The following is a 12,478-nucleotide window of genomic DNA, read 5'->3' on the forward strand; positions in this document are numbered from 1 at the left end:
ATTTGCCAATTTTTCAGAGCTTGTAATTTTAACAAAAGGAAATGAATAATCTTACTGAGAGATGGAATTCAGTGCAATATTTTAAAACGTTTTTCAGGAGTTTTGCAACAATGTATGTTGAAACTTTTTGTGATCATGCTCTGTTTTATCTGCGGTTTCTAAATGTACATTTAATAATCTGTTCTTTTTGCCGTTTCCAGACTTTGACAGTTCAGAACTTTTGCTTGGCAGATTGATGAAAATTCATTATAAGTTCATAGTACTTCACTTATCCTTGGCAATGGAAGAAGTCCTAAGTTGGTTTATTGAGCTTTCTAAATCAGTTGTGATAACAAAACAATTTGCCAGGTGGCTTAAGGAATTGGATGAAAGACCTGGAAATGGTTAATTTGGTTGAATCCTGTAGGGGATATATTATTCATGTTCATGAGAACATCCCCAAACTTGGATTTATGATAAAATACAAATCCCAAAGCGTACGATTATGTTTACAAATGAACAAATTGTAAAGAGTTGTATTCCACTATACTGTCCTTAAATCTAAGGTTTTTCAGGTCTTTCCTAAGGGGCTTATTTTTTTTTTTTTTTAATGCTTTCAGGATGCTGTTCAGGTGTTGTTAAAGCATTCAGCGGACGTCAATGCTCGTGATAAAAACTGGCAGACACCGCTACACATAGCAGCTGCAAACAAAGCTGTGAAGTGTGCTGAAGCTTTGGTGCCTCTCCTAAGCAATGTAAATGTGTCTGATCGAGCAGGCAGAACAGCATTGCATCATGCAGCCTTCAGTGGACACGTTGAGGTAAAATTAATTTTCTTCATTTGTTTTCCATTCATCATTCTGTCCCTCAGGTTTCTGATGTTTAGTTTCTTATGTTTAAAATCATGTCTCCCTCATGCCCTCAAAAAAACCCAACCTCTGTTTTGTATTTGAATTTGTCTTTTGTATGCATCTCTGTACAGAATAGTTGAGGAAAATAAATGTTACATCATCTAGTTGGAAAGTTATTACAGAATTCACTTTTCTTACGACAGAAGCAAATTTGCTGAGATAAGCGGAGTTAAACTAGTAATGAGTAAATTAAAAATGGAAAAACCAGGATATTTTTCTATTCAGTAAAAAGTGAACATATGGAAAGTGATGTCACTGAAATGTGGAGGAAATACATGTAATAAGCTCCATCTCGCCTAATATTGAAGCTTTGAAAAATGACTGCTGAGAAATTCCCATTAATTGCATATAGGTAATTGGAGACACACTGGAAATTGGCCTGCTTTTGGGGATTAGCTTTAGTGAATCCCTTAGTAATAACCTGAAGATTAGAAAGATTTCACACCTTCACTATATTAAACTGAGAAATGTTTTTGTTGACATCAAATTTTGTGTTCCTTACAGTCACTTCATTATTGCTGCTAGGGTCTGGCAGCCAGTTTTTTTCAAGCTTATGGAGTGTTCAAAAGCCAGCATACATAAATCCTCTAAAAACACATGTACTTTTGGTTTCTTTTATGATTTTCTTTTTCTAAGCAGAGTTTCCCATTGTGAATAAAAGATTTCTTTATTTTAGATGGTCAGCTTACTGCTGTCTAGAGGGGCCAATATCAACGCATTTGACAAGAAAGACAGACGAGCTATACATTGGGCAGCATATATGGGTATGTACATATTTCAGTTGATTACTATTTTGGTAGGAAAAAAAGTCACCTTATTTTTAGTGGTTTTATATATTTCTAGGAAAAAAATTTGCATTATAAGCATTGAGGTTGTTCTGTGTCTGCCAGAAAACCATTAACAGTATACTTCAAATTGCTGTGTAAATTTGTTTTTTGTGGTGAGAAAAATCAATTTGTTGGAGAAAGAAAAGTAAGGTAGGTAATTTTGTTCTTTAAAAAGGAGGAACTATGTTCTTCAATCAACGAGTCTAATCACAGGTGAAAAATTCTGCAGTAATGCTAAACAAAAAGTAAGCAGTTAATACAAGGGGCACCTGAAACAGAGGATCATTACAGCAACCCTGGGGTTGGATTTCAAAAGAATATTTCATCCCTGAAACTGCAAATTCTTGCCTTGCCATTCTTATTTTATTGTTCTCATGGTCTGGATCAATGCACTAGCAGTACTGTCAGGGTAATGTACTTCAATGTCTTTTATCAGACTTGAAAAGACTTGAATGTGCCAGTGAATTATGAACTGATCATCACAACATTAATACTCTTAACTTATAATTTGAAGGTGGCTGATATTGCACTTCAGATACCAGTTCTTGAAACCCCATAAGTTAAAGAGCATTCTTCATTATTGATCCAACATGCTTGGCAATATTTTTGCATTAGTATTTTCCATGTACTTATATCTGCAAAGCAATGTCTGTAACAGGCTGTCCAACCACCTTACTCAAAGTGGTTATTTGCAGAATTTTGTTGAATGAAACTTGTACATGAGATGGCAGAAATCTGATAAGTGTCAGTGAGAGGACAGAGACATTTTCTGGTTTGTGCTTGCCTAGATGAGGGAAAAGTCTCCTGTTTTTCAGAAAAGCTACATTTATTCTAATTTTAGTCAGTGCTATTTCATAGGCTACCAACAGGAAACTCTGTTAATGTAGGAAAAATGTAATTTAACTATGTTGATCAATCTACATATCCTTGTAGACAATAGAGTAGAAAAGGCTTTTGAATGTCTTCAATAAAAGAAAAAAACCCAATCCTGTGACATTCTCTTTCACAATTTAGAGCCATTGTTCATTGCTTCAATTGCTTGAAGAAAACCTTTAAAGCTTTTCCACCGTGTAAAACTGACCACAGAATAAAAAAGTTACGCTTTTCGTCATTCTACTATAAATAACTTCCTAGGGTTATATCCATTGTTTCCCTTCCTTCCTCCTTTTCACCCGGCTCCATTGCTGTCCGGCTGCAATGCTGTGACTGAAATGGACTTACGTTCATGTGTGCTGGCATTGCCCGCATTAGCAAATTAGGATGTCTCTGCAGCACTTCTCACGTCAAGTACCTTGCTCTTCTGTTTGAGAGTCTTCCACTGATTGCTGCTTGGGTTTTCAATGCAGGTCAGGGTTTTTTTTTTTTATCTTCTCTTTAAAGTTCTTTCTGCCACTGTTCTGTTCAGGGTCTCTATTACTTTCACTGCTTTCAGTCTCTTCTATATTTCTGTCTCTCATGTAGGGCCTGTTTTCATTCGAGTCCACATTGTATTTGGGTCACATGAGTATCATCTTTGCATTTCTCTTTCCCTTCTTTCCTACAATACTGAAGTAATTAGGAAGTGAAATACTGCAGCACTTCACATTGCACTGTTAAACTCTTACAGTTTTGATCAGTATAGCTGGGTAAAATGATGTTTTGTATGCTGTTGGACATGCAGCATAAAATAAGTATCATGGTGGCTGAATGTTTATAAAAATAGCTTTGTCTGTATTCCATTGGGTAGATACTTCCTATTCAAACTTTTACCAAGTCTCTTAAAAAGCAAAAGCGAAGACCCTCACTTTTTATGAAGCTCTTAAACTGAAAACTGGACTTGATGCTTTCTACTTAGATGTCTGACTGAATAAGTATAAGCTTGAGAATTCAATATGCTTTCCCCCCCCTTCTTTAACTGAGGTAAGGTCGTAACTTGAAAGGCAAAACAAAGAATCCCACATCTGTCTGTATGGGTCAGTTACAAAGGCAAAGCACTAAGTGTATTGTGGTCTGTTAAAGTCACGTACTACTTTATTCAGAAGACTTTGTCATGATTATCTGTGTGTTTTCAGTGATGACTTTTTTGGCAGTTAAATTAACAGACTTTTTTGGAGCAAGAATGACAGATTTTTTTTTTTTGTTACCCCACTTTCATGGCTTCTTAGCGGGCAGTGTCACAACTGCCTACAAGCCCATGGAAAGCTCACTGTCCTTTGCAGCAGTGGTGTGATGCTGGGACCCCTGACCCAAAGCTGGCAGTGAGAGCTACTGCCCATCACTTCAGGGTGGGCTCACTGCCCTCCCTTCCCTTTTCCACTTGAAACTTCCCCCTGGTCATCCCTTCCTCATAATCCCAACTCGACTCTCACCCACCTCTCACTGTCTTAGGAGAGCAGTTAATGCTTTCAAAAAGCTACGGTTCCTCCTCGGATGATGTCTGAGTCAGTCTTGACAACAGAGCTTTGCTAAATCCTGTATGATTTGGTTCAATGTTTTAAACGCTCTGCAAGTAAAGGAAGTTGGATTGGGGGGGGATATGTTTTTATGTCAAAGTAGAATATTTTCTTTTCATGTTTCCATAATTTTTTCAGAGTTTCTGCATAAGATTTAGAAACCTTAATGGGCATGTTTGCAATTGAGGTGACAGTGGAAAATCTGACAGTCACACTGTCTCTCAAGTTGTTAACATAAATTTGCAGTAAATGTTTAATAATTACAAAGTGACTTTGCCTCTCTAGTTCTCAAGTCTTCAAAAAAATCCTGCTGTGTAAGCAGAAGACAAGATTGTGTTTTGAATATACAAATTTATTTTTGCAGTATAAATGCTATGATTGTTGGATGTGGTGTGTGGAGGTAATTATGTTGCTTTTATAGGTCGTGATAGAATTAGAAAACAAGAATAATTCTTTGTTTTCCACATTAGGTCCAAATGAATAATGTCTTATCATGTTATAACAATCGTAGAATTATTTAGTTTGCAACCCTCTGGTGGTTAATAAAAAATGATGCTTTATTGTATTTCTCTTTATTATTTTAGGTCATATTGAAGTTGTGAAGTTACTCGTGACCCATACAGCTGAAGTGACATGCAAAGACAAGAAATCATATACACCCTTACATGCTGCAGCATCTAGTGGGATGATCAGTGTAGTCAAATATCTTCTGGATCTTGGTGTTGATGTAAGGAAAAATAAAACTGACACATTCTTTTGTTGTGTGAAATGCTTTTGTTAGTACTGTAGCACATTGTTTATTTAGGGACAGGTTATGGTATAGTGAAAGCACGTGAATGAAGATCTCTGGAAATACTACTTTTTCTGTTATAAAACCACATTCTCCCAGGTAACTTAAGAATCTTGCAGATTTTTCACAATAATGTGAAAATAAATGCATATTTAGTAGGGTTTTTTGTTTGTTTGATATTTCTTGCTCTTAATTCGTTGGACTTGAAGTGAGGAAATAGGAATTCTGACCCTAGCTCTGCCTTTTTTCTAGTGCAGGAAATTAAATGTTTTTGCTTCAGTTTGTAAAATATAGATGTTACTGACTTTCTTACATCATTTAAATTTTGGAAAATACTAAAAATTGTGAGAAACTTCAACACCACAGTAAGACCATATTAATGTTAAAATGCAAAATAAATTAAAAGACTCTACAGTACCTGCACATAGAAAGTGTCTTAACAATAAACTGTGAAAACTATGTAAGAAATCTACATTACTAATCACATTTTAGCCTTGCAAGGCTGGAGATTGCAGCTCAAGTTCTTTATTGAGAAGTAAATCAGAATTCAGTAGCATGTTGTGTACAACAATAAATTCAATTTCTGCACACACCCATATACCCCTCCTCAAGAAAAGTCTCTATGACCCATGTTTTTAATGAAAACTTGCAAATGCTGTTTTATAGAGGTCCGTGCTATGCTTTGTAGTATGCCACTGTTGACGTTTTCGGCATGTGCGTCTTAAATTGCACACAGGAAACTGGTGTGGAGACAATTGCAGGAGGTTGGCTCGCTTGTAAGGCAGTCATGCTCTTCCCCAGGACACACGCCTTGATCAAAGTGCTACACCCAGAACTTGCTTTCAGTTTCTGGTTTTGAAGAGTTCCAAAACATAATCTCATGGCATGAGATCTTTCTTTGTTAGAATTAAATGCTGCATTAAATACTGTTTTCTGCCTACTAACTAATCTCGGGGTTGTTTTTCTCTGATAGATGAACGAACCAAATGCCTATGGAAATACTCCTCTCCATGTAGCTTGTTACAATGGGCAAGATGTTGTAGTGAATGAACTCATAGACTGTGGTGCTAATGTAAATCAAGTGAATGAGAAGGGATTTACACCTTTGCACTTTGCCGCTGCGTCAACACATGGAGCATTGTGTTTAGAGCTTTTGGTCTGCAACGGAGCAGATGTAAATATAAAGGTAGGTATATCCAAAACCACCCATTCATGCCTAAAGATACAACACATCTCCATCAGAGGGAGTTTTTTCAAAAATATTCGTTTTGGTAGCATTTAGAGGTTCCCACTGATAGATGAAGTACTTGTATGAAAAGTACTGTTGTAAAAATAACCCAGTATGTTGCTTCAAGAAACTTGTTCAGTATCTCAAAACCTCAATGGGATGTATTAAATGACCCAAAAGGATAAAAAATAAGGATTACAGTACTCTCTGGTCAGTCTTGATTACATTTAAGTGTCAGAATTCTGTATAATTTGTTTTCCCTAGTCTAACCATATAAGTAAAACCAAATAATTTGAAAAAAATGCAAAAGCATGTTTTCCTTATAAATAAGTAACATGAACAAAAACAAGGGTATTTCAGAGAAACATGTATGAACAGGCTAATTACTGGAGCAGTTGAAGGGCTGATAATGTACAATCCTAGAATAATTAGGCAGATTGGGGAAGGGTGTATTAAAAATACAAATATAAGTAGATCAGGCCAATGGAAAGGCTTAACAGCTGGTGTTTTAATTACCTAGCAAAACTTGGTAAGCAGAATCAGTATACTTTTTACATCTCTACTTGGTCACAAGTCTTTAGTTGCAGAATATTACTTTTAATCTAATATTATTGTAGACAGAATTTCTAATACACACAAGCATAAAAGCAAACTATAATCTCTAGCTTTTATTGTCTTCTCTAGCATGTGGTGTGAAGTCTTGAGATGTGGGAGAGAGATGTGAGACCTCCTGTTTTGTATTACATTGATTTTTATTCTGGTAAAGAAACCCTGTTCAGAAATATTTAGCGGCAGTATCTGATGTCTTGACAAGTTTTAGACTAGGGTGGTGGAATGAGGAGTCCAAGTGTTCCTTATGCAGAATGTCTAATTACCTGAAGCATCACCCACGTGATAGGAAGACAGTTATCTGTCCTCTTGTTTCTTAAAATTGTAATAGATTTATGCTTGAATTTCAGCACAATCTGCTCAGGAGGTGAACGTTAGAATAGCTGACATTTCTGTTAAAAATCTTGGTGTTTGTGGTTCACTTCATGTAAGTGGTGATTTTCAGTGATTCACCCTGATTTTCAACTAACTAGCTCTAAAATACATTTTTATATCTATTGTTAGCACAAAACCCGTAGTCAACTGAAAATTTGGGAGTAGTTTAAAAATACGCTCTTTGATGTGGAAAAATCTTAGATGTACGTTCCTACTCACTGTTACATATATTTAGATGTGTGGCTCATTTAATGAAAACATACATAACTTAGTTGTGGAAAAATTAATCACCAAAGTGCCCCACAGAAGTAAGGAGCTGTGTCTCAGGGTTTATTTCTCGCTTGTCCTAAAATATCCAGGTCACAGTCCATTTATTTTTGTTGCCAGCTTTCTGCTCTGCATAATGTCCCAGACTGGATAAGACTGAGTGTTCAATGTTGCAGCATTGGCTGACTTCTGTCCTACATTCTTGAAACATCATTTCTCAGAAACATGTGGTCTGCTGTGAAAATAATCCCACAATGTTAAATATGCTAGTGATTATATGCATATGTTACTTAGACAAATAAGAACAGAGGAGACCTTACAAAACCTTCTAGGGCCTCCAAGAAAAGTGGAGATGGATTTTGTACAAGGGCATTCTGTGACATGACAAGGAGGAATATCTTCAGACTTAAAGAGGGTAGGGTTAGATTAGATATTAGGAAGTAATCCTTTACTACAAGGGTGGTGTATCACTGGAACAAGCTGCCCAGGGAAGGTGTGAATGAATGCCCCATTCCTGGAAGTGTTCAATGCCAGGTTGGATGGGGATTTGAACTATTTAGTCTAAGGGAAGGTGTCCCTGCCCATGGCGGGATAGTTGTAACTAGATGATATTTAAGATCTCTTCCAACCCAAACGATCCTATGACAAATATTACCAAGCCAAGAACTCCCGTCTTTCTGTAGGCAGGGTTGCAAGGGTTCATAACTTTGTGTGTATTCCTAAATTAAAAGAAAGAAGTAAGGAGGGCTCTATTTCAGAAAGAGCATTAGTAGCTTTAGCTGTAGGTTGTTGTAATTAAAATGTGTTGATTTAGTACGTATCAAAACTGTTAAGTACATAATTAAGAAAGTAGGGCTGAGTAGGGATTTTAAGCAATTATAGCTTGAAAACAGCATTTATCCTGTTTCCTCATCAAGGTTTCCACTGTAATTCTTTTAATAGCATTTCTGTGTATTTATACCAGTATGACAGAATTTGGCCTGTAAATTTGCACCTGAAGGTGTGAACAGCCTTACTTGGTATATGAAAATTTATCACTTGCACTGTTGAAAAGTGCAGGAACTGAGGCAAAAGAAAATAATTTCCAAGTCAACTTCTACTTCCCTGGAAAGACCTATAAAGATAAGTCTTGGATTTAATTAGAAGACCAATCCCTAAAAAAACAAATAGCATGTTGTGTAGTAGGAATAAATTGTGGAATTAAAATGAGATGGAATTAGGACCTTCTTTTAAGTATTTAGCAAAAGCAGTGTTCTGTTCTGTTTCCAAATACTGAGGTTTAAGTTCAAAGTAGTTCTTAAAATGGTTATAAGATCTATTTTTCATTATAATTACGTTACTTGTGTAAGCTGGTTCAATAATTTTGTCCCATGTGCAACTTTTTCTGTGTTGTTAGATGTAACAGGGGATATGGATGGTAATGTAGGTGCAGACTAGACAGTACTATTAGAGCACTTATTCTTGATAGCAGATGGAGGGTAAGTTCTTGTGTGTGTCTGTGAGTGGTGGCCTCATCTCGAGAACAGATTATGTGGCAGAAGATAATAGAACAGTAGAAATATGTTACACTCTTTTTATCACCTCTGTGGGCAGAGGACATAATTTCCTGCTTGTTTTCATAGCCTTGGCAGTGTCCACTGTAGAACAGTGAATCTTGTTAAGTATTGCTCATTACTGCAGCCCTCTCTCCTCACTATTCAGGATTTCCATGCATGGAAGAACACATTGAAATGAGCATGTAATGGGACAGTATTAATTGTTTTATGGGCCCCGTTGCTGCTTGAAAGTTTGGTGACCTAAATAGAAAAGGTTTTTTACTTCCATTGGTGGTACTAGAACAGAAGAGCTGTTGCTAGGGGGAGATTTCACTTGGAAGAATGCTGTGACATGATAGACCCGGAACGTGAGACTGTTAGACATGAGAGAGGCATTGTGGCCAATCAAATCCATTGTCTTAGAAATCTATGTTACGTGGATTTTTAAGTAAATTTCAACAGAGTAAATCTAAAAATCTGTTATTGATGGTACTGTGGTTTTTCATTCATGATTTTGTAGCTTATTTTGCTGTTTGCAAGATCTCCCGGAAGTTGTCTTGTGAGGGTTCTCACTTGACCACCGTGCTCTTTAGTTTCTAATACTGTCACCTTAAGTTATTCTTATGTCCTTGTAAGGTACTTTATTAATGTGCTCATTGAGATTTGGAGCTACTTTCTTTTTCAGCTCTATCTTCTTTTCATTAGGCTTCAAGATACAGATTTATCCCATCTGAACCAGTGAGACTGCAGGCTACTTTATCTGAGCCCTGAAATTCTTCTATCTGTTACTTCACTAAGCTTATTTTATGTGATAATTTTTCTTTAAATTAATAGATTCTCCAGGTTAAAGAAGGAGAAAAGTAAGGGAAAGAGACACCATATGTGTAACAGTTGTTTTAAAGGAGGAAAGTAATTGGACACAGAGAATGTTAATGGTTGGATAAAGAAAGGAGAACTAAACCACAGGGAGAAAGAGATGAAAGAAAATCAGAACATAGAGATTGCTTGGGGAAGATGTCACTTGTGATGCATTTGGCCTTTTCTTAAAGACCTCCAATGACAGAATTAAAATTGATTGTACAATTGACCCCATTTTCTGTGTTTATTTGCATCTGCTATGATATGCAGATGTTGTCTTTTAGATTATTTATGGTCAAAGAAGTCTGCTAGCTGAAAGATCTGGAGATGACTTTAATTATCAAGTTTTATTTCTTTCAGTCTAGGTCTGAGAAGACAATGTTTTCCATAACAGCATCGTTGTAGGTTGTGTATGCTGCTCTGTGTAGTGACAAAACTGAAAATTCCACATCCATCTTTCCCTAAAAGGGTCTCCAGCAAACTTTCAGTAACACATCCATAGAAGTTTTGCCATTTGGTTTCAGTGGGAGAGTAGATGGGAAGTCACTTTTGCACGTGACAGCAATTTGTGGTATTTATCTTCCCCCTACCATCTTTGTCCTTTTTAACTTTGTGTTTTATGAACATTTCACACTCTTCAAAGCCAGCATTTAAAATTTAAAGATGTGGTATGCATGAGCATTCAAGAGTCCTTTTATTTTCTTGTCATGTTTGCAATTTTTTGTGTGCATTTGTAGGAACCTTTTTCTGCAGTAAAGCTTTCCCATTACCTGTGATAAAGTACAAAGGGAAAAACATCCTAAAGTAATAATAACAGAAAAAATTGGTTTGTAAATGCACTGAGATTGAGCTGTTAAAAATTGAAGTTTCCTTATGCATTCCTGTTGGCCTACTTAAAGGATACCTTTACTGGGTGAATGACTAAGTGCACATTTTAAGATGTGCATTTCAAATGTATAGTACCAATTAGGGTTGAATAGTTCTACCCTGGGATTACTTGTGGTTTATGATAAATTGCTTACAAACATCCCCTTACAGAAATTGCCAAGAAACACATGAGCTTTTTACCTTCTAATATAATGTGTAATTTACTCTGTGTAATTTGCTCTGTAGGAAACACAACTACTTTCTTTCAAGAAACAAACTTAAAGCATTGTTTTATTTTAGACTTGGGCAGGGGAAGACTTGGACATAGGCTTTTTGCTAAAGTTGTGTGCTGTCATCATCCTCTTCAGAGCTATCTTAAAGACATAAGTGTGAGTGAGTGGGTATCACTGAGTTGTCACTCACAGCTGGAAGAGTGTTTAAGAGCAGTTCTTGTGAAAAGCTTGCTGTCTGTCATGCTGACTTGTCATTGCCAGCATCTGTCTGGCAGAAGTGCATAGAAACAATTTAAAGGATGCAATAGAGGGGAAAGAAGAATGAAAACAACATCTTGTGGTCAGTTCTGGTGGATTACTGTTATTGACCATAAGTAAACACAGGGGTTGTTTTTTTTCTTTTCCAGAGTAAAGATGGAAAAACACCTTTGCACATGACAGCGATCCATGGTAGATTTTCAAGATCCCAAACCATCATTCAAAATGGTAAAAAGGGGGGGGAGTAGCCCTGTCATCAACTTTCCAGTATTACGAATATTTTTGTCCTCTTGTATTGGTAGCAACATACTGAATTTTTTTTCAGATCCAGTGTCCAGTATCAGACCAGTTAATGGTGGGGTGTGGCATATCTGCTTATAAACTTTGATAAGTTACACTAAAGAACGGTTTTTCTTTCAGAATGCAGGAAAATATATAGATTTCTCTTCCTGAGTCATTGAAAATTTGTCCCATATTGTTAACAGAATATAGAAAAGCTTTTGTATTCTTGTTATAACTGCCTAATACAACTGAAAGCTCTATAGGTTTTAAATCTAAAGTAGTTATTCATTGACTATTATTAATGTCATCAGTGCTATTTTTCTAACAAAAGTGTCTGTATGCCTACGTATATTCTTACTTAGTAATTACTTTTTATTATAGGAGCTGAAATAGACTGTGAGGATAAGAATGGAAATACCCCTTTGCACATAGCAGCTAGATATGGCCATGAGCTATTAATCAACACACTGATTACGAGTGGTGCTGACACTGCAAAGTAGGTAACTTTACTGATGTGATTGCAAGCTGAGAGAATTTAGAAATGTATTTGTTATATTAACAAGACTAGTATGATTTTTAATGTCATCTTCAAATTGAAATAGGATTATCCTGTACTGGGCTTTAAAGTAGCTACTCAGTACATCACAGTTTGTACCAAGAAAAAGAGAAATAAATTTTCCTTTTATGTATTTCAAGTAAAAGCTTTGAAAGTTTTAATAGGCTGTTGTACTGATTTAATGCATTCTGGTAGCTTGTAAGAAAGTCTTTAATATGTGAATTTTGCTCAGTATTCTAATCAGGTGGTTTGCTGAACCCACCATGCATGTGCACTTTGCGCACAATCATGTTTGTTTTATTTTACTTGTAATGAAACTGTGATACCTGATTATGGTGTATCTTAGGCGGGGTATACATGGGATGTTTCCTCTCCATTTGGCAGCATTAAGTGGATTTTCAGACTGCTGCAGAAAGCTCCTCTCATCAGGTAGGACACTCCTTTAAATTCTTATGCATGTTTTGCACTTCA

General features: G+C 36.2%; 1 protein-coding gene across 4 annotated transcripts in view; it reads left to right on the forward strand.

The window, feature by feature from the left end:
• The window catches only part of ANKRD28 (ankyrin repeat domain 28), a 122,750-nt gene that overhangs the window by 78,623 nt on the left and 31,649 nt on the right, over positions 1–12,478 (forward strand). For all 4 annotated transcript variants that reach the window (XR_007632210.1, XM_050340866.1, XM_050340878.1 and 1 more), the window contains exons 5-11: positions 600–800; positions 1,567–1,654; positions 4,734–4,876; positions 5,913–6,125; positions 11,319–11,397; positions 11,833–11,947; positions 12,354–12,436. Coding sequence is in view for 3 of the 4 variants with exons in the window: in XM_050340866.1 (XP_050196823.1) it covers positions 600–800; positions 1,567–1,654; positions 4,734–4,876; positions 5,913–6,125; positions 11,319–11,397; positions 11,833–11,947; positions 12,354–12,436 (922 nt within the window). In the remaining variant the exon portion in view is untranslated. The remainder of the gene's footprint in view (positions 1–599; positions 801–1,566; positions 1,655–4,733; positions 4,877–5,912; positions 6,126–11,318; positions 11,398–11,832; positions 11,948–12,353; positions 12,437–12,478) is intronic.

Source organism: Myiozetetes cayanensis, unplaced genomic scaffold (assembly GCF_022539395.1).
Source record: "Myiozetetes cayanensis isolate MyiCay16 unplaced genomic scaffold, myiCay2020 scf1, whole genome shotgun sequence".
NCBI lineage: Eukaryota > Metazoa > Chordata > Aves > Passeriformes > Tyrannidae > Myiozetetes > Myiozetetes cayanensis.